Source organism: Danio aesculapii, chromosome 22 (assembly GCF_903798145.1).
Source record: "Danio aesculapii chromosome 22, fDanAes4.1, whole genome shotgun sequence".
Classification (NCBI taxonomy): domain Eukaryota; kingdom Metazoa; phylum Chordata; class Actinopteri; order Cypriniformes; family Danionidae; genus Danio; species Danio aesculapii.
Genome location: NC_079456.1, coordinates 19,803,446 through 19,827,016, shown reverse-complemented (window position 1 = coordinate 19,827,016; position 23,571 = coordinate 19,803,446). Strand labels below are relative to the sequence as shown.

The 23,571-nt window shown below is 36.4% G+C and overlaps 2 protein-coding genes across 2 annotated transcripts in view; both read right to left on the bottom strand.

Moving 5' to 3' along the window:
* Window positions 1-417: 417 nt before the first annotated feature.
* LOC130216693 (granzyme B-like) lies at window positions 418-3,005 on the bottom strand. Its single transcript, XM_056448574.1, has 5 exons — window positions 2,942-3,005; window positions 2,702-2,846; window positions 1,048-1,221; window positions 734-980; window positions 418-576 (listed from the first exon to the last, which is right to left on the bottom strand). The coding sequence occupies exons 1-5, from the start codon at window positions 3,003-3,005 to the stop codon at window positions 418-420; spliced, it is 789 nt and encodes a 262-aa protein (XP_056304549.1).
* A 16,474-nt stretch (window positions 3,006-19,479) lies between these two features.
* The window catches only part of fgf22 (fibroblast growth factor 22), a 46,656-nt gene continuing 42,564 nt past the window's right edge, over window positions 19,480-23,571 (bottom strand). Inside the window, exon 3 of the mRNA XM_056448067.1 lies at window positions 19,480-20,141. Within this exon, the coding sequence (XP_056304042.1) occupies window positions 19,947-20,141 (195 nt within the window). The 3' untranslated portion in view covers window positions 19,480-19,946. The remainder of the gene's footprint in view (window positions 20,142-23,571) is intronic.

The following is a 23,571-nucleotide window of genomic DNA, read 5'->3' as shown; positions in this document are numbered from 1 at the left end:
TGAGATCTGGAAGTATTGTAGACTATGTCTTCAGCTTTTGGACAATACACCAGCTTTCAATAATAACAATAAAGGTAACAATTCAACATTTAGTTTGATAAGTGCCATCAGCACATAGATTAAAAATGATATAACATTAAGACACATTGTCATTTAACCTTGTAAAAACATGTACAAATGTTTTCCCATTTGATTAACTTTGCTAGAGTTCAGAAATATATATGTAAGTATGAAAATATATATTCTTGTAATCCACATGTACAAGTGTGCTGCATTCAACAGTCACTGAGATTTCGTGAAATTGTAACATTAATGACAATTTGACTTGTTTAACAATGCTTGATGCTTTTATTAGAAGACGTGAACAGCGTTGGACAATTCAAGACATTTTTGCAGTGCACATTTTTTGTTATGCAGTCAAATATCACTTTTAATTATATTGTTGATCCACTGAAGAAATGCTGAAATCTTAGTATACACATTAGGATACTCAGGCGAATTGCAGATATTAGTGTCCACAAAAGATGTGACACCAACAGCAGTGTCTCCACAAACCAAAGGACCTCCTGAATCCCCCTGTTAAGAAACACAGCGCAGTGAATCACCCTTCTCTTTTTAACATTACATTATGTAATGCAAAGCACTATATTGAGGAGGTAGAAAAAAATATGGTAGCACACCATGTAGTATAATAAAAATATATATTATTATTTATTTATTTATTTTTACATACACTGCAGCTTCCTCCATCGCCGTATACACACATCATCTGCGAAGGTAAGAACTCTGATTGCAATCTCTCTTCACAGTTTGCGTTATTCATGATCTTCACATTTGTTTCCATGAGGACTGGACTTGGCGTGCCATTAAAAACCAAACTTCCCCAACCTGCAACACTGCAAACCGCATCTTTGTTGATGCCTCCATTTTCTTTTGGTATAGATATCCAACTTACAGTTTGGCTTCTTGTGACCTTTTCTCTAGCTGCCCCAAACAAATCACCGAAAGACAGAGTCAGAGGATAAATGTTTAAGAATCATGTATTACATCAGGCCTGTTTGTCTGTTTTTTACCTTTAAAAGCATGATGTCATTTACATATCTTGGTCTATCATAATAATCCAGATGTTTGTAATAGGACTTCACTCTGATGCGTTTGGCTCCTTGGCTCATATTTTGTAGGTTATGTGCACCAACCATGATTGTCAGATATAGAGTAATGCTGCAAGAAACATTAAGCATTTCTCAATTGGTTTCTTTAATCGGAAACAGTTTAAAATAATAGTACAATAATACATGAATAATAATGATAATATATAAACTAAACATTACTTTATTATAAACTAATGATGAGTTAAGGCGCTAATCACAAACTAACTTTAACTGTGTGAAAAATGCAACCCAGGCTCATTCTGAAAACATAGTCCCGAGGACGTTTCTGGAGACCACGAAATACGTCCTGGGAGATACGTATTTTTGCAGTTTTTGGTTTTCATGAATCCACGAGAGGCCGCTGTGTGCGCCTTTTTGGCTTCTCAGACGTCTCCCGCGAGTGCCGTTTGTGCCAGCGCTGTTCTCGCATGAACCCACCAGAGGCCGCTGTCGAACGAACGTCTGTCTGTCCAACTGGCTGAATGATTGATTAGGCGACCGGCCAATCAGCCGGCCGACCCACCCTCCCTCCTCCTTCCCTGAACCCAACCAATTTTTTTTACCACGTTTTCAGATTTTACCACATTCTCACCCTGTTATGAACCTCCTCGCTTTATTTCTTGGATTCTGTTTTAGTCTTACCTGATTTCTGGAACCTTTCTTCCCCGAACCCGGTCGTCGTTGTCGTGGTCAGCTCCTCTCTGCATCTCGAGTCCGCCGCATACAGGACGAGCTAAACGGACAAACTGGTTGCAGCGGGAAAGCCCTCCACACAAAGGTAAGCGGCCAGCCGGCGAGCGCTAAAAGCAACAGCATCATACCGGCCTGCTGCATTCGCTTAAAAAATTAAATGCAGCCATACGTACTTCCGGCTACATAATTCGCGGTCTTCAGAAACGTCCTCGGGACTACGTTTTTTAGAATGAGCCTGGGTTGGAATAATGGCTAATTAGTTGTTAGTACATGATTGTTTGTTAATTAATGTACCAAATTAGTTTATGCTTAATTTAACCATCAAGAACGCATGAAATGTTAATCTATAATCATGGCATGACTTTACTTGGAGGGGCACATTATCATTAATCCATTCTTAACTTCTCATGAACTGTTAGTGTGTCCAGCATGTCCAGCTAGTGTGTTTACAATGAATAACAATTAAAAAAAGAGTTCTGTCAACATCAACATGAACAGTTTAAACAGTTCATGAGTAGTTAAGGATTAGTTAATGATGATGTGCCCCTCCAAGTAAAGTCTTGACATGATTACACATTAACAGCTCATAAGTTCATGTTGGTTACATTTAGCTTAAACTTAAATGCTAATTATTACATTAGCTAACGTCATGTACTAAAAAGTAATTAAGATAGCTGTTATTTTCACACAAACTCTTGCGATTTATGTTGTAGTTAAAGTTAGTTCATGATTAGCGCACGCCTTAACTCATCATTAATTCATAATAAGGTAATGTTTAATTTACATATTAACATCATTATTCAGTGTAAAGTGTTACCCTTTAATCCCTCAGAAAAGGTTGTGGACAACAGTCTTACTTGGTTCTGCAATGTGCAGCGGTCAACACAAACGCTTCATTGATGAGGAATCCACCACAGATATGATGCCCTTTATATTGAACAGAAACCATGTAAGGTCTGGAATGAGGTGTTGCTTCATTGCCGTTCACTATGCCCACATGAGCTGAGAAATAGAGTAGTCAGTCATGTTATTCAGCACACACTCAATTAAAGTTACCCAAATTCAGAAGAACATTTTGTTGTATAGTCATGTCTCACCAGTGAAGGTCAGCTGTGGCGGCAGAGAAACCAGTAGGAGCAGAGAGATGATGACCATGGTCATGATGAAGACTATCAGTGAATGTTTGCAGATGAAAAATAAGAGTGAGTGGAGACTGTTTCTCAGCTTGTGATGTCAGTAACGCTAACCATATCAATTCTTTGGAATCCTTGTAGTTTCATGTCTAAAATGACACTTGTGGTGTTTAATCACCTCATCTGGTTAGCACCAAAACTGATGATGAAGTGTGAAAAGAAAAAAAGTCCACCACCACTGTGCAGCATCCACCTGGATGACACGACGGCCACCATATTGCGCCAGACTGCACACCACACACCAGCTGATTGGTGTAGAGGAGACGGAGTGATGAAGCCAATTATGATTTGGGGATGGTTGGGAGGCCATGATGGACAGATGCCAGTTGGCAAATTTGGCCAGGATGCAGGGGTTAAACCCTGATCCTTTTTCAAAGGACACCCTGGTATTTTTTTTTTAATCACCACAGAGTGTAAGGACCTCTGTTTAACACCTCATCCGAAAGACGGCCCTCACTGAGCAGTATAGAGTCCCCATCAATATAATGGGGTGTTAGGACCCACACAGACCGCAGTTTGAGCACCCTATGTTGGCCTCACTAAAACTACTTCTGGCAGCAACTTAGCTTTCCCATGTGGTCTCCCATCCAGGTACTGATCAGGCGCAGCCCTGCTTAGCTTCAGTGGGTGACCATCTGAGAGTTGCAGAGAGCTAGCTGCCGGTAATGCCGATGACTGACGTGAAACTGACGTTTCGAGCGTCGAGATCCCGAAGCGCAAGTGTTTCGAAACACTGCACCGAAGCATGATCCGAAACACCCATGTCACGTGACTAAAGCAATTCAAAGCATCAATCATTTCAGAAACATCTCATATATCCTAGTGGACCGTGTGCACATTGTTACTGTGCTGCAAATGGCTTTTGGTTTCGAATCCCGACAAATACTCCACAATTATGATTTTATGTATTTTAATAATTTTACTGTTTTATGGTGTAGTCTAGCTAGGATACAGCTGCGGATACGCCATCAATATAGCATCATTTTTGTAACACTGTATAACAATAATTAATATTTTTACAGTACTGTTTGGGGTAGACATTAATAAAATACAATAAATGTGAAATTTAATGAATAATATAAATAATTATTGTTAACGCAATATATATACTACATTATACTATACTATATTAAACTAAACTACATTATATACTACACTAAACTATACTACATTACACTATACTACACACAGTATACTCTACTAAATACTACATGGATATAGTATAAAATATCAAACTTCATTCATTCAGCGGTCGCCAAAGCGGAATGAACCGCCAACTTATCCAGCATATGTTTTGCACAGCGGATGCCCTTCCAACAGCAACCTACTGGGAAACACTCACACACTCTTACATGCACACACATACACTACGGCCAATTTAGCTTATTAAATTCACCAATACTGCATGTCTTTGGACTGTGGGAGAAACCGGAGCACCCGGAGAAACCCATGCAGACACAGGGAGAACATGCTCCACACAGAAATGCCAACTAACTCAGCTGGTACTTGAACCAGCGATCTTCTTGCTGTGAGGCAACAGTGCTAACCACTGAGCCATCGTGTCACCCAAATATCAACCTTCTTAATTAAATACTTTGATAACTGTGATAAAAAAAGACATTTTCACACACAACCATACATGAGTTCAAAATGTGTTCTTTGTGTTGTAATGCACCTTTTCTGTCAAAAGAGGGCTCTATAAACATATAGTTGCACTCCAAATTATTAGCCTAACTGTGATATTTTTGTTCATTTTCAAATATTTCCTAAGTACTGATCAACACACTTTTAAACAAAGTATTTTTAGTAAATCATTTTGTTTTGCCATGATTACAGAACATAATATTAGTTAATCCTACACCGTAAAACCCAAGAGTCAATTTTATCAAATGAAATGAGTGTAGTTAACTCAAAATTTACTGAAAGTTAATTTTACTCATTTGAAAAGAGTTTTGAACTCAGTGTTGAAGGTAAACACTTAATTAAATACCTCATTACTTCAATTTAAATGGAGTCAGTTCACAGTACTCATAGAGAGTAGTTTTTCAAATACTCAAACTTTCAAACTCAAATAGTTTGTAGCAATTGGTTTCATCAAATGGTTTGAGTTGCCTTAACTTATTGGGTTTTACAGAACTCAAATGGTTTGAGATCTCTTCATTTATTGGGTTTTACTGTGCTCAAATTGCTTTGTTTACTCAAATGGATTAAATTTACAGTACTTAGGATTAGTTTTTGAACTTAAATGGTTTGGGTTATCTTAACTTTTTGGGTTTTACTGTGTAGATATTTTGCAAGATACTATTATTCAGCTTAAAGTGCAATTAAAAGCTTGACTAGTTTATTTGTGTTAATTACACACCCGAAAATAATAATTCGATAAGACTTTCTACAGTATGTATATATATATATATATATATATATATATATATATATATATATATATATATATATATATATATATATATATATATATATATATATATATGTATATATATATATATATATATATATATATGTATATATATATATATATATATATATATATATATATATATATATATATATATATATATATATACAGAGAAAAAATTACTTTATTGTAACATTTTGACACTTTATAATTTCATTAATTTCTACATCTCTTCATGTTTTGAAGCATACTGATTTAGGTACAAAAATGCCTCCAACAATGCAATTTGTTACAGAGCAATTAGCAACCTGAAAATTGTCAATTCTGATGCTTATGGACCTTTTTCACAAGCCTGTAATGATGTTTTTAACGGTCATCATAATCTTAAAACCTTAAAAGTTTTTAATATTTAGATTTTTTTTTAATGTATAAACATTTATATGCATCTATGTATGTATTATATCATCTTTACATCAAATTACAAAAAACGAATTACCGCTTATGCCAGGTGTTTGCAATGCAGCGTCTATGGGGCTAAGAGTAAAGTTGACATTATTTTCTCCTGTGGCTGCCGTTATCAGTTTCACAATATTTTCCTTTGTCCGAAAGTCTTACACCATCCAGGCATTTTTCTTTTATTATTTGAGCAAATAGGATGTAAAACATATTTGTTGTACTCCTCCATTCACTGCGCTCTAAGTTTACCCAACTATGACGACTTCCGCTGCTAAAAAACCCGGAAACGTGAAAAGGGTCTATATAGCATTATGTGTAGCATTTTCAACCCTGTCCCCTTCCTGTGTGAATGAGTTCTAAGGTTTTAAGGCCATGGGTCAATTAATAAAATTGGTTGGGTTTAGGGAAGGGGGAGGGTGGTTGTCGATCATACCCTCAGTCAGTCAAAAAGTCAGTCGACAGCGGCCTCTGGTGGGTTTACGTGAGAACAGCAGGCACGAATGGCACTCGTGAGGGAAATTTGAGATCTCAAAAAGCATTCACAGCGGCCTCTAGTGGATTAGCGAAAACAAAAACGTGCCGCCGGGACGTATTTCGTGGTCTTCAGAAACGTCTTTAGAGGTGCATTTTCAGAATGAGCCTGGGTTGGTTTTACAATTTGAAAAATATTCAGCAATTTGATTGGTTTTCTTGTTGTGGCATGATTCGAGAGATCCAAACGCACACAAAATTGTCTAGATGTCTGTCAGCATTCACCTCATCTGCTGGATATTAATCATGTAAATGCTATTAGTAGCCTACATTTAATAACATATCTGGAAATGAGAAGACTCAGACAAACCAGATGGATCCTGCGAGTACGTCTGATACAGCCATCAGTATCAAATTAACTTCATTGTCAGACTTAATAGTGACAGACAGAGAGCTGAGGCTGAAACCTCATTGGCTAAAGCACCCACAGAGTCTAATACTAACCCAGTGGAAAGAGTCCAAAATAAATGGCCTGTTCACGGCTAGACAAGCTTATTTTACAAATGTGTCGAATTGGAGGAAAAGAAACTGATGAAAACCTAACTTTAAACATTCAGCAATGGGAAAACATCCAAACTTTGAGCTGCTGAGAAACAGTGCAGATGGTGACAAAAAACAAAAGATTTGACTATTTACCTTTCTTATATGCAGACCTATGGTAGAGATTTGGCTCGGTCAAGTATTCCCGCCAGTTTTAATCCTGTCAGTGGAATAGCAGACTAAAATGTTAGGCTAAATGTTTGTGATTAATGTTAAATGTTTAACATCTGTCTCAAATCAAAATTTACAATGTTTATTTTTACTTGCGCACATTGTTATTTTTATGTCAACAATTAATCCATGTAAGTAAATGTTTGTTTTGGTAATCTTCAATCAAATCTAACCATTTTGCGTATGCATTTGGAGTGGTGGTCCTTCTCCGTTGACGTCAGTTTTCATAGAAATGAGAAATAAGATCTTCTGAATGGAACACGATGTTCAACACCTTACAAATTCCACAGTTGTACCCTCTTTCATTAGTAGCCAGTTGTGAGCACTTCGGTTTGGAATGACACTTCAATATGGCGGCCATGATTGTTTTCAACAATATAATATTGCTAACGATATGATATTACCCATCCTTATTTAACGGTCAAGGTCAGGATTTATTTTAATTATATATATGTTAACTTTAGTTTAAATCATAATTCATGTTATTAAACTGCTTATTACCTGCCTATTATTAAGATATAAACTGTTCATTAGCATTAGTAAGTATGATACTATTCTGCATCCCTAATCTCAGCCAAAGCCTAAAACTTCTACCTTACTATTACTAAACAGCCAATTAGTAGTTTATTAAGCTAGTAGTGGTTTGTTAATCCAGCGAATTTTGACCTAAACTAAAGTGTTACCGTATATATCATATAAATCCCAATCCATCTCAATTCCCAAAGATTCAAAGACAGCTTCACAATGCTGACTGGGATGATAGCCAATAAACGGCCTGCTTCAACTGCTCAAAACTTATAACAATGGACAGCAACCCCTCCTTAAGGCAGCCTGCTCAGTCCACTCGCCAGCGTTTGGCTTTTTTGCAGGCATTCTGGGAATGCCAAAAACGGTGCAGAAGGCTGTGGAGACTTTGTGGTGGCGGCACATACCGCGACAGTGGCATGGCAGGGTTCACGCAGGCAACAGTTACACACACACCACTGTAGTATTCACATTCGTCCAGTGGCTTCAGAGTCAGACAGTGTTAATCCTCGAAGTGATGACAATCTTCGCTATGATGATAGTCGTAGAAAGAGAGCGACTGCGATGGTGCTGCACAATGTATTGTTTCAGCATCAACACTGAAATGTGTGCATCCACAATAGTCACATCACAGGATGATCAGAGTAAAAGAGACTGAAGTTGACCACATTGAAAAGAGACTGACTGTGTATAAACAGAAAAACTATAAAAACTGGTTGACACTAAGCCAATATATACAGTGAACAACAATAAATTGACTTTCACAGAATTCCCAGCATAAGACTTCACTTTTTATTCTTTTTGTTGACATTACTTGTTGACGTTACTGTGTTTTTCTCATCAGAAATAATGTTTATTGCGTTTAGTTAATTTTATGTGTGTTACCTTGATGTTTAGTAGTTGTATGAATGACACTCAACATCTTCCATATATTAGTATGTTTCTCTCAACCCAAGTTCATTCTGATTAGGTACCCCTATATACAATTCTGAAGAGTGCCAAAATACGTCCCAGGAGCTACGTTTTTTTTTTTTTCATTTTTTGTTTTCACGAATCAGCTGGAGGCTACTGTGTATGCTTTTTTAGATCTCAAATTTCTCTCGCGAGTGCCATTCACACCTGCTGTTCCCGTGTGAATCCACCAGAGGCCGCTGTCGACTGACTGATCCACCGTCCTTCCCAACCGATTGTTTTCAAAGCACCGATTGACCAGCACCCTAAACCTAACCGACAGTGTTTTTAAAAGCAGCAATTGAGCAGCGCCAAGCGCTTTCTCTAAACCAGGGGTGTCCAAACTACGGCTGCGGGCCATCTGCAGCCCCCAATGTTTTGTGGTGGCCCGCGAGGCTTTTTATAAATATTAATAGAATCTGGCCCGCTATACAATAAATGCAATAAATTCGATAAATAACCACCGGGTGTCGCTATGACATGTCTTCAATTAGGCAGCAGTTCCTGTTATGACGTAAAACGAACCAAACAAACTGAAGGAAACATAATTGATAATCACGTTTTGGCGAGCCATGGCACAACCGAGAAAAAGGAAAATCAACAGTGAGTGCAGGAAATTTCAGTCACGTTAGGGCAAAGAATATTTCCTCACAGAGGTCAACGGGAAATTTGCCAGGAATCAGTTGCAGTAATTAAGGAATATAATATTAAAAGACATTATGAAACAAAACATCAGGCCTTCAGCTCTTACACTGGTGCCGAACGAGATCAAAAAGTAAAAAACAATTAGCAGCTGCCCTATCAGCTCAACAACAGCAGTTTTTTCGTGCTAATAAAGTGCAAGAAAATGCTATGCTGGCTAGTTATGAGGTAGCTCAGCTAATCGCACAACACAGGAAACTCTTTACTGAAGGAGAATTTATATAGGAGTGTCTGATGAGTGTTGCAACTGTCATTTGCCCAGAAAAGATTTAAGATTTTAAAAGCGTAAGTCTTACTAGAAACACAGTTGGACGACGAATTAAAAAAAGCAATCCAGAAAAGGAAAGCCCTTGTGGCAGCCTGATTTTTACTATGTTTTCAGATTTTACCACATTCTCACCCTGTAATTTACTTGTTTATTTTATTTTTGTATTTTGTTTTTGTCTTACATGCTTTGTGGAATCATTCTTTGCCGAACTTAACTCCGTCATCACGGTCAACTCCGCTCTGCGTCTCAAATCCTCTGACGTACGGGACGAGCCACTAGACAAGCTGGTAACAGTGGTCAGCTGGTAAGCGCGAAAAGGAACGGTGTCATACCCAGCAACCCCTCCCCCATGGCGTTCGTTTTAAAGATGAAATGAAGCCTTGCGCTCCTCTGGCTACATGATTCGCGATCTTCAGAAGTGTATATAAGGCTACATTTTTAGAATGAACCTATGTTGGTTTCTCTACTGGTGGGAAAATTTGTTTGTAATGAGCTTTGGTTAATCATATGACTTTACTTATATTATTATTATTTTTTTTTTGTTTGTTTGTTTGTTTTTTGTCTGTGCAATAAAACTACACAAGATGTTAGTACAACTGTAAGATGTTAGTTGTTAAACAACTGTGAATAACAATAATTCCTACTGTATTTTTAATGGTGGAATTCTGGCACACAGCTGCCAGTTTTTACCATAGATTTTACAGATCGCAGAGAAACAAAGCATTACAATGTCTATTTTGTTTTCCAAAATTTTGCAGCCTTAGACTGCAATATGGACAAGGGGTTTCTGAAAGCCATATATACATAAATATTTTTAAGCCTTGGAGTCAAGCAACAACTCATTTTAACTGCTGTCTTAAAATGAACATATTAGGACATATTAGCCTCAAAGTAAGGCTAAGCAATGGATGGATAAAATCAAATGCAGAAGTAGCTGGGAGGTAAAGAAATATTGAATTGCCTACAAATCTGGATCAATTTCAAAGCAACCCCCGAGACTTGCCCCCGACAATAATTGAGGAGAATTTAGATTCTGTTCATTCTTCTCTCTAAATCAGCCAGTTCTTCGTGAGGCGAACTTGATTTACATTGAAAACACCGAACAGGTTCACTGGTTATTAGTTGCAAATGTGGACCTTGCAGATGTTTTTCTTCTGGCTTTTGGGTCGATTACAAATGGGACGGGTGGAAAATACATCAAGAAAGAGTAGACGGGAGAAATAAAAAAAGGAAAGAACAAAAATTCTGAAGTTTATCACAGATTTCAATGATTGTGAGAGCGATTTGAATTAATAAGTGGCGGCAGGTCAGTGGAGTGGTTAAGAAAACTGTTGGAAACAAGTTTTTGTTTTTAAATGAAGCTAATGGCCAAATGATTGAAAGTGTAGTACAATATACAGTACAGACAACCCAAAATAAAAATCACATTTTTGATATTTAGTTTTTTACTAGGATGCAGAACATGTAAATGAGGATAGCAAAATTAAATTACCAGTGAATCACACCCAGAAATCCTTCATACAGTAGACTAAAAACCGAAAGGAAGTGAAAAGGTTCAGGTTTGATGAATCTGGTTGTCATTGAGGTTAATAGTGGACATCTGTCACGATCACCAGCTATCTAACCCTTATAGATCACTGGAGAACATTCACTTTCACTCAGACTACAATTCTGCCACCATATGGACTACAAATCCTGTCATGCACCACACACACACACCTGCTCCGGTTGTCCTTTAATTACACACACAGCTGGGAGCTGCTCAGTTACTGATTACATAGACCATATAAATGGTTCACTTTGACACTCTCATTGCTGAGTCTTGTTTGATCACCTTGCAACAGTACGAAGCATTATTCTAGTCTAGTTTTTCTTAGCGGTGGGCAAAGCAAGGCTTCATGAAACACTTAAACAGTTGAATCAAATGTGTTGAACATTCGAAACGTTTTGAAAACCATATCTACAGCGACAACTAGTGGTAATATTTATGTATTTCTCTGGAACAGTTATTTGAACTTTCAAGTAATTTAGTGGAGCAGTGAGCGTTCCATACTAGCATGCAGAGATAATAGGTTCAAATCCAGGGGGATGCAGCTATACACATTTTTTTAAAATACTCTGTTCTTGTAACGTGTTTTAACATTGACATCCAAATAAACACTTTATGAATAAATATGTCATGTTTTGGTCATAAAAATTACATTATTAAAATACATCAAGTCTTAATTTCAGAGTTTTTGTACAAGTCGGGATTCAAAGTCAGGCCACTGGCAGCACAGTGACTGTGTGCACAAGCATGGTCCACTAGGCTACATAAGATAGAGGTTTTATCCTGACTCTGTCAATCAAACGCAGAGTCGCCAGGTCTCAAAACGCATCTGAAATGACTGATGCTTTGAATCACTTTAGTCACGTTACCTGGTGTTTCAAATCACCTTATTCACGTGACCTAGGTGTTTGGGATCAGGCTTTGGTGCAGTGCTTCGAAACACTTGCGCTTAAGGATCTCGACACTGTCAAAACTCTAGTCTTTCTGTGTCTGACCCTTGCCTTGTTCTCTTGTTTACGTTGTCTGCTGCCTGTATCGGCCATTTGGCTGTGACCTGACTATGCTTCTGGGTTTACCTGTATGTTCTTGTTTACCCGTGTTTAACCATTGCCTGTACGACTACTCTTTAATAAAGTTGCACGTGTATCCTCATCTCCATTGTCCAGGGTTTGTGTAACAACAATGCATTGATAATTAGGGTTAGGGTTAAAGTTAAAGTTGGGTTAAAGTTGTCTGACTTATTTTTGGTTGATTGGAATCATTACATACTGTTTTTCTATCAAAGATATTTGACTTTATCAAGATAAATTTGTAATGCCACATTTTTTCTATGAAGAATTGAACTATGGCGTGTAAATTGTGTTAATGTGAGAAATTTTACAGATGTCTGAAAATATAATATAATATAATATAATATAATATAATATAATATAATATAATATAATATAATATAATATAATATAATATAAAACAGGATGACACAGCTAATCTATTATATGAAAGCTTTATTCTTTATGTTGACTATCCTAATTATGGACCCAAATTCTGAACAATCAAACTGCCACCACTGTCTAAAAATGGAGGAAGACAGAAGATGTCTTCGCCGAGCTTTTCCAGGGTCCTGTCCTCTTATTTTCACAGGCATTCCATCCTGATTTTCCGCCGAGACATTTCGCGGGCTGTTTTAGCATTGATCAAAGGTCCACAGCTTTGATCTTTCGTCCTAGTGCTGCCAAAAGATCACTCCGGTCTCTCTGGCGGGCGAACTGACAGGACAGTAGACCAACAATGATAATTACAGGCTCCTCTTTATGTTTCTTTCTGTGTCTTTCAAGCTAAAAACTGGCATAAACAGACACTCTGCACTACAGCCTGAATTCCTGGCCTGTGAGATGAGCAGAGGTAGAAAGGTAAAGTGTTTTACTCTATCGATGAAGAAAAAAATAGATTAAAGGAATATCTAAAGTAGGTTTCTGCTGCAGATTGATGTTTATATGAAGCCTTACATTCATGGACATTTATTCTAAGTAATTTTAAAGCAAATCCCCTCTTGGTTTCAGTCTGGAAATGGGTTTTTAATAGGAAATATCAACAGTGCAAGACTTTAAATGATTAGTTCAGCTAAAAACTTAATAAAAATACATTAACAATAATAACGAATATTAATATAATATTAATTCCTCACCCTCATGTTGTTTTGATCATTTTTGGTGATACTTTACTGCAAAATGCTTGGCTCTACATAATTCCTTCATGTTGTCCCAACACAATAATCCCACTGCAATCTAACAAGTCATTTCATTCTGATTTAGTGACTAGTTCTCATTAATTTGTATGATCTCATTCATACGCTGTAAAAAATTCTGGGTTTCACACAATTTTTTCATGTTGTCCTAACACAAATCGATTAAGTTAGCTTAGTATTTTTTGCAAATTTAAGTTGATTGAGCATAAAACAATTAAGTTGTCCAAAAAACATGTAAGAATTGTGTCGTTTCAACTCACTTTAAATAAATAGATTAAACAAGCACCAAAAGGCATTTTTTGAGTGTTGAGGACAAAGTAAATAAGGTACAGTATTTGAGATTTGAGAGATCATTGCATACACCCGGTATTTAAGCTTTTGTCAGTACGATTACAAGTGGATTATGTTAAATTCAGGTGTAAACAGGGTCTGAGCTTTTATGAGCTTGTCCACTTTCAATCACTTCCAGAAGTAGTTGAAGGAATTGAATTGGTTCAAACAGTGTGAAAGTAATGTAGACTGTGACAAAATAAAGGGAAAAAGGCCGCAGTCGTACAACAATTCAAAACATTCTGATTTAGTAGCTATAGTTCTGATTAATTTGTATGTTCTCATTCATACATTTTAGTACAATTTGGAGGCACGCTTCTTTTAAAAAAGTATATTTACTGCTAATGAAATCATATCAATTTGTACAAATTAGCCACATAATACATAAAATACAGAAAGAGTTTACTTGTGAGAAAAGGCTGGAAAATACAAGATCTGAACATCATCTAAAGTGACACGTTTAAGTTACACAAAGCTAATTTTGCCAATGGAATATTTACTTTTATAAGGATGTAATTCGGTTACTAACTCAGTTGCTATTTGTGAGAAGTATCTACACTGTAAAAAGCGATTAGTTGACGTTACTTAAAAAAAGAGCGTGAACTCGTTGCCTTATAATTATTAAGTAAACAAACTATGTGCATAATTAGTAAAGTTAAGTTAGGTCAACAGGTTTACTTACTTTTTTAAAGTACAATCTACTTGTTGCTTTTAAGGCAACGGGTTTGTAAAGTAAAGTAACTAGTCACTTTTTTACAGTGTATTAACTATAAATACTTTTGCAGCTGATTGGCTGCAAGTGTGTTTTGGGACTCGACCAGCTCAATTTCACATAACTATTTTACTTATTGTCAGAAAAGTGGCTAATTCGTATTAATTCATACTATTTACTTTGTATGAGACCTTACGATTTTTTTAAAAGCCCCCAAAACCCACCTCTAAACCTACCCCTTATTAGGGGATGAGCAAATCGCACTGAAATGTATGAATGAGATTGTACAAATTAGCCGCTAAATTGTAACGTTACAAATTGCATTGATTCGACACTGTGGTCCAAAGCATTTTTCAGATCTTACATCTTAGATTCTCTTCAAATGGTTCCTCTTTACATATTTTTTTTGTACTTATTTAGGCTTTTGAATTCCATCATGGACTCTTAACCTTTCCTCCAAACGCATTTAATGATTAAAAGTTTTTAAAAATTTACCTTTTATTGACATTTTTAATAGTTTGAAGTTATATATTGTCTGAGTTGGTGTTGTAATTTACAGTACAAAACTGGTAATAAGCCAGTACATTTTCTGTTATTACTGTATATACTAACCTATATAAAATAGTAACATATAACAGATTTTTTTTTTTTACTGTGTGGTAGATCTAAGAATCCCCATATCAAGTACAATCTTTGGTTTATAGAAGTTCATATACAGGTCTTTAGTGACTAATCTTGCATTATATGTAGGTTCTTTAAATGAACATACTGGTTTCTGTGAGCATCTGCATGATTTTCCTTCTGAATGGGGCTTTTCTCTGTCTTCCAAGCTTTGCAGCCCAAGTGTGACCCAATCATGAAGTTTTGTCGGATCATTATGTCAGTAGTAGTGGCATTAAGGATTTTTATTGTCATTAAACCTGCAAATAAGACGAGATTCAATGGGGCTAATAAACCAAAGCACTCTCGTAATGTAATATATTCAAATACCTCAGCATACTCCATTAGTCATAACCTTGTTCAAACACGTATACCGATACAAAACGTCAACCAACCTTTTACACAGTGAATAAAATCCTTTTACTTTTTGACTAACAGGCAAGATGGGTATAGACGTCTCCGAAGCTATTTAGCGACTGCCAGCAACAGGTGAAAGCAAAGCCCTGTTTTGACTTAAACATTCGAAGCTTCCATTAGTGCGGCTAGAATTCTGCCTTTTTTGGACGACAGCTTTGGACTTTCTGCCATGGCAAACCACTCAACAGGTGATGTTGATCATTAGTAGGCAGAACATGCAGTTGTGGTTGGTGACACGTGGAGGGAGCCAGATTCTCACCCATACATGGAGCAGACTGTGGTTATTGAGGACAAAACTCAGACAATAACATCATAACCGAACAATGACGATCAAAAATGTTGAAACATATGAAATTTTCTATTTTGAGAATGTTAAAGGGATAGTTCACCCAAAAATGAAAATTGGTTAACTTGATTAAGAAACTCATAAAGGTTCGTTTTTTTATGTTTTTTTTATGAGTTTCTTTCTTCTGTTGATGATATTTTTCAGAAAATTCAGGTGAAACCTGTAACCATCGCATCCTACTATGTAAGAAAAACAATTATTGAAGTTAAGGGTTACATGTTTCAAGCTTTCTTTACAATTTCCTCTCTTGTGCTTCAAACTCAAACAGGTTTGGAACAAGAAAAACATGAGTAAATGATGACAGCATTTTCAGTTTTGGGTGAACCTTTTCTTTAATGTGACAGTAAAAACAGCCCTGTAGAAAAAAAACAAACCAAAGAAATAGGAATTTTATTGATTTTAATGAAAACTGTATTGGTCTTTTGGGTCTCTAGTGACATCTCTATTTATACGTTGTAAAACCCAATAAATTAAGGTAACTCAAACCAGTTTAAGTTCAAAAACTAATCATAATGAGTACTGTGAACTTAACCATTTGACTAAATGAAGCAATTTCAGCAATTGGTAAAACCAAATAAGTTAAGCCAACTCAAACTTTTGAGTTAAAAAAATCTAATCTATATGAGTACTGTGAACTTACTTTGTTGGGTTTTACAGTGTCTGTATTTATATATATATATGTATCCAAGATGCCTATACTGAGAGACTACTTCAATTTCTGAACCTTCAAAAGTTGTAATAGAAAAGTGGCTTTGATGCATTGGTTTTGACTTAGAAAACAACATACAGTCCGCTTTTAAAACTAGATTTAATGCAATTAAGTTATGTTGAACTGCATTAAAAGCAAGCTGTTACTGAGAAAGAGAATGAGGTGTATATAGTGGTATAATCACCATAGGAAAAGTTTGTATTTTTAACATTTTGATCAATATTATTTATATACAGGTCAGTGTTGGCGAAAGTTACTTTGGAAAGTAATGCATTACAATATTGGGCCCTATTATACACCCGCCGCAATAAGGCGCAAGACATGTTACCACGATGTGTTGCGATTTCCAAACCAACGCAACCTTAATTTTCAACCTTAATTATTTTGGTGTTCAAAATAATGAACAAAATTTCTCATCTCAATTTTAATTGAGCAATTTACTTTTTAAAAGCTAATATGTAACCTGCGTTGCATAAAAAAAGTAACTCGAATATTATTGCTTAATTTTTTAAAACAATGTGTTATTTTACTCGTTACTTAGAAAAGTAATTAGTCACTCTTTATTTTGATGGTCCGTTTGTTGAATTTAAGTTACATTGCAACTAATTCTCATTAGATTATAAGTAGACTGTTAGGTTGTGGTTAGGGTTGACATGTACTTGCAAAGTTTCTTATAGTCAGTTAAATGTATGTTGAAGGAGCAGTATCAACAGATATTAAGCAGACAGTCTACTAATAGTCAAATGGACCATCAAAATAAAGTGTTACCAAGTTATATTAGTACGTAACTCATGTTACTTGTAATGCATTACCCCCAAAACTGACACAGGTGTGTAGTAAAAAAAAAGAAAGAACCTAGTACTGAACCATGTGGTACACCTTTAGTTCTATTCAATGGGCTTGCACATTGATTTCGATTTGAAAGATAATTTTTAAACAAACTAATACCATGTTCAGATAATCCAATACTGATGAGACAGCAAGGCACGATCAACAGTAACAAATGCCTTGGATAAATCATCAAATAAGGATGCGCAGTGATCTTTTTAGGATCAACAGATTCAATAAACTCATTTAGTACTTTTAACGCTGCTGTATTTGTGCTGTGTTCTTTTCCAAAACGGACTGAAAATTAGACATAACGTCATATGTTATACCAAAACACACTAGAAACCATTAAAACGTACAGATTTGAATAGTTAAATGTCATGGTTTGTTACCTTTTAATGGTATTCATAGCGGAAAACCATTAGAATCTTCTGTGATGGTTTCTATTGTTTTCGATGGGGATAAAAACACATTTTGTGTTACAGGAAGTCTATTACGATAAAATTTTGTCCTGTAATATGTGAAATTTTTGAGTGTCATTAGGTTAAATCATTCCAATCACAAGAAATAAATAAATGAATACATTTTGAGCACAAATCATATTTTATATTGAAAATGGCTTTCATACTGACAGCTTCAGAAATCATGTTGAATTATATGTTATGGATATATATAACAAAACAACCACTTTCTGCTTTTTTCTTTTTTAATTATGCTCAATTACCAACAGTGATGTCCAGCCCAGTCTAAATAAAAGATGTCACTGGACATATTTTTGCCTTAAATAAAATCAGATTGGTTTTATGTGGCAGAAGTCAACTTTCAGTGAATTGTACTTAAAAGAACCATTTTGTTTTCTAATAATTTATGTAAATAATATTTTTTTCACTATAATAATCATTTATGTAAAGAAAATATTACATGAATGTTAAAAGTTTTTTATGGAATTATCAATGACAATAAATAATAACCCAGGTTCATTCTGATTACGTAGCCCGATATATATTTCAAATACATTCCAGGAGCTACTTTTTTTTTTGCATTTTTTTGTTTTCACGAATCCACCAGAGGCCGCTGTGTACATTTTTTGAGATCTCAAATTTCTCTCGTGAGTGCCATTCATGCCTGTTCTTCATAAATCCACCAGTGGCCGCTGTCGACCTACTGACTGACTGACCAACCAAACCCCCTACCCTTTTCTAAACCCAACCGATAGTGTTTTAAAAAGCACTGTGTATCTGTGTATCATTTGTGGTGTACCAACGTGCAAGGAAACATTGGTTACATCAATAAATTTCCTGTTCATGGCTTTTCTGTTTTTGATCTGAACTCATGATCAGAAAATCAGATAAAGAGTCATTATTCATGTTTTCCTTTTGTTTCAGAATACAAATAATGGAAAAACACGTTGTTTTTTGGTAGTTTTTGGTTTGAATAAAAAAAAAAAAAACGATTGAACAAATGATACATGGATTCACCCACCTCCCTAAACCCAACCAACAGTGTTTTCAAAAGCAATCCAAAAAAAGAAAAGCCCTTGGCAGCCTGATTTTTACCACATTTTCAGATTTTACCACATTCTCACCCTGTTGTTTACTTGTTTGTTTTATTTTTTTGGCTTTTGTTTTTGTCTTACCTGCTTTCTGGAATCGTTCTTCGCCAGACTTGAGCCCCGTCATCGTGGTCAACTCCGCTCTGTGTCTCAAGTCCACCGACATGAGCCACTGAAGCCACTAGACAAACTGGTAACAGCGGGAAAGCCATCCACATGCAGTTAAGTGGTCAGCTGGTAAGGGTGAAATGCAAGGGTGCCATACCGCCCCCTAGCATTCATTTTAAAGTAGAAATGCAGCCATACGTATCTCAGGCTACATAATTCGCGATCTCCAGAAATGTATATAGGGCTACATTTTCAGAATGAGTCAATGTTGACAAATAACCATATTTTTAAGAGTGTGGATTGTGCAATGAATGGAAAAAAATGTCCCATAATCACAATTTGTGTGAAAAGTAATACATTTTTTGGAGTTTTGTTTCCAATAATGTTCATTTCACTTGGAAACTTCAGTGAATTTATAATTTTGGGGATGCAAAACTATTGACATGAGACTGGGTTGGTGATGTGAGTCAGAAATGCGCCATAACAAGAGTACAAGACAGATGCGGTAAAGGCCTTGTTAATTCAACAATAACATTAATACACAACCCGTGTACACATCATAATAACAGCCTTGCTTAAGTCTTTACTGGGTCGCGGGATGAGCCTGAAGACAGAGTAATAAGTTAATGTACTGTGTGCAGGGGCGTAGTGGACATTTTAAAAGTGTGGGGGGGGGTGTATGAGATCATACGTTCATATATCTATTAATCATCTGTTTCTAAATGGTCTGTTTCTAAAAGTGAGAAGTACATATCCCCCCGATCCCCCTGGTTGCTACGCCCCTGACTGTGTGACAGTACTCAGGAAAAAACAACAGACAGAGCAGAACGTAATAACATTTAATAAGTCCCCATCAAATGCTGATGGCATAGCGTCGCTCATGATGAAGTGTCCGGCTATGTGGGCAGCATTGGGAGGAAATGAGTGGATGGGTGTCTCCGTCTAGCTTTGTGACCTCTGCGGGGTTTTCCTCGGCCGTTCAGCGACACGAACATCTGCCTCCCCCTGTGTTTCCAGCGCAGAGAAGCGTAAGTGTTATAGCCGTTCTCTTCAATCCGCTCTTTGAACTTGCAGCTGGGGTTGTATCTGGCCTGTAATGAATTGAATTTAGAGAGCAGGTTGAGACACTACTGAAACTATATTGGTTGTGAACATCAAAATGCTGTGTATTTGTTTTAGACTGTTATCCTGTCAAATACAAATAACGATTTTGTCTAGATCAGTGTTTCCCAACCCTGTTCCTAAAGGCACACCAACAGTACACATTTTCAACCTCTTCTGATAATCAAACACACCTGAATCAACTCATCAGAACATACGAAGAGACTCTAAAATTTGAAGGTAATGGGTCAGATAAGGGAGACATCCAAAATACGTACTGTTGGTGTGCCTCCAGGAAGAGGGTTGGGAAACACTGGTCTAGATCAGTGTTTCTCAACCACGTTCCTGAAGGACCACCAGCACTCCATGTTTTGGATGTCTTTTTCATCTGTCACACCTATTACAGGTCTTTCAGTCTGTGCCAATGAGCTGATGACCTGTGTTTGGTTAAGGAGACAAGGAAAATGGATAATGGGGTGCGTGGTGATTTCCAAAAATCGAATTTATTTTATTAAACTATCAGAATGAGCATATTTTGTCCATATGCTACAGAAGATAAAAATAGTAATATTTTTAAAATTATATTAAAATTATAACTTTTTAATAGTCATAAAACAACACATTTTTCCATTGGATTGTGACCCCTGGGGTCTCATTATGTCAGATTAAAGACACAGCAATAGGGTCAGAAGCAGCAGATTGATTTCATGGGTCCTTTATGGCACTCACATACATTAAAATTAAATACAGGCCACGAATCGAGTGGTGTTCTGCAAAATTTAACAAATAGACTTGGGCCTATTGGTGTGTGTGAGCTATTTTGCGTTTGCAAGGTTTGTATATTTATCACCATTTCACAGGATATTGGAGGGTGCGATTCACTGGCATTGCTATTTTGGGGGTCACGGGCTGTTTGGGAACCCCTAGTCTAGATAATTAAAATGGTATATTTATATAAATTGAATGAAAGGAAAACATATTTGGTTGATGAAAAATATCAAAATCTCTCAAATACATTAGATAATCATTTTTTAGCAGTCACAAATCATTTACCAATAATCTGATAAAGCTTAAACATTCAAATCTTCAAAAACTGCCTTAATTTGCCAGATCTATACTGACTAAAATGGTAGTCAGTTTTTTCTATAGTTACTGTCAATTTATTATTTTTTTTCCTTTTCAATTTTTATTTTATGTATTTATTTTTTTTAAGTATACTTACTTTTTAAAGTTTGTCTTAAACAAATGTTGGGTCAATTGTGGCCAAATCCAATGTTTGGTTAATGTTTTTAATTAAAATTTAATAACACTTTTTAACCCAGTGGTTAGGTTTGTCCATATTTGACACATAAAATATAGCTACAAAATCTGTTGCTGGGTGGTACCTTTTCAAAAAGCTACATTTTTGTTCCTAACAGGTCCTTAAAGGTACAATTTGGTTAAATGGTTTAAAACGCAAAAAGTACAAATGTGTACCTTAAATGTACAAAAGTGAACCATAAAGGTACAAAGTTTCAGCTTAAAGGTACATAAGTGTACCCTGAAGGTACTAACATCTACCTGTATGGTACAAAAGTGTATCTTTTGAAAAGGTACCAGCCCAGTGACAAATTTTGCACCTTTATTTCTGAGTGTGTAGTAAAAGTTCCTATACAGAATGAAATAATGTAACAAATTCAACTTTCAATACAGTTTCATGCATTTCATTTTCGTGCAAGTCAATTTTGTTTTCATTTTCAGTTGGGTTTTTCCATATTTTTCCCAAATTTGGGTTGAAGAAAACCAGCATTTTACAGTGTATTTAAATGTAAAATGTATTTTTTTATATAATTGAGCGCACATATATGGAAAACAACACGGTGGCGCAGTGGGTGGCATGATTGCCTCACAGCAAGAAAGTCGCTGATTCGAGCCCATACTGGATAAGTTGGCATTTCTATGTGGATTTGGCATGTTCTCCCTGTGTTCACATGGGTTTCCTCCGGATGCTTCGGTTTCCCCTACAGTCCAAAGACTTGCAGTATAGGTGAACTGAATAAGCTAAAATGGCCGTAGTGTATGTGTGTGAATGCAAGAGTGTATGAGTGTTTCCCAGTGTTGGGTTGCGGCTGCAAAGGTATCCGCTGTGTAAAACTTATGTTGGATAAGTTGGTGGTTCATTTCGCTGTAGTGACCCCTGATTAATAAAGGGACTAAGCCGAAAAGAAAATGATGAATGAATGAAAGTTGGCAGTTCATTCCGCTGTGGTGTCCTCTGATTAATAAAGGAACTAAGCTGAAAAGAAAATGAATAAATGGATGAATATTTGGAAAACAAATGTCAGATTTCAAGCTTTAAGGCTTTTTCGAGCTGTCAGATTAAAAGGCAGCCATTTAATGGTAATTTCTTAACCAATTACATGTGGATTACTTGAGTAAGTCTTGAATATGTGTTTATGTCCTTGGTCCTTTTAGTGTAGCACATTAACCGATACAGTTTACCGAGCTAACTGAACCATGTAGTGAAAAACAGCAATAGAAACCTGAGAGTGAGTAATATTCCAAACAGCTCATTGTGTACCCATCATGCATTTGTATTTATCTCAACCGGCTTGTCTTCTCAAATCAACCCTCACCGTCTCGCATGGACTCAAAAAGCTGCTTGACGAAACCAAAATAGTTTTGCCACAGCTGGATAAAGCTATTAACTTTAAAAGCACAAAAAGGCTGATGACAATAATGCTTGGAGTCCTAGTTGAGCATACAGTTTGATAAGATCATGGTGGAATGAGTGTGACTAATAATCACTTAGAAGGGAAAGAAAAGAAGGGTGCTTAAGCCTCGAGTGATTCCCAAGGTTTGTCATGTTTACTCTGGGGATCGGAGGACAGATATAGACATCTGTAAGCCATCTTATCATGGCTGGGTGACAGATTGCCAGGCTGAGATTTCTCAGAGAGCAGTTAAAAGCGCACCATGCAATGGGGCGTCTTCATTAAACAAGCCACAAACAACTGTCTGGTGGCACGCACTAATTTCACTAAACCAGTAAGTGACGGCAGACTCTGTCTTAAAGAGTAGGTCATTTGACATTTTAAAATGTCCTGATATTTTGTTGGAGTTGCTTACAACAGGTTTAAGTTCAGAAAACCCAATACTGGGAAACAACCACCCTGAGGAAACCCACGCAAACACGGAGAGAACATGCAAACTCCACACAGAAATGCCAACTGGTCCAGCTGGGACTCAAACCAGTGACCTTCTTGCTGTGAGACAACAGTGCTAATCACTGAGGCACAATGTTGTCATTCAGAAAACATTGTAATTTATATTAAAATAATATTTATTTAATATTAGAACCAATTTGCAATGATTTCAACATGGTTTGCTTAATTCAATTTAGGGCTGAAATTCTTTAAACCCCTCCCATTTCCATAATCC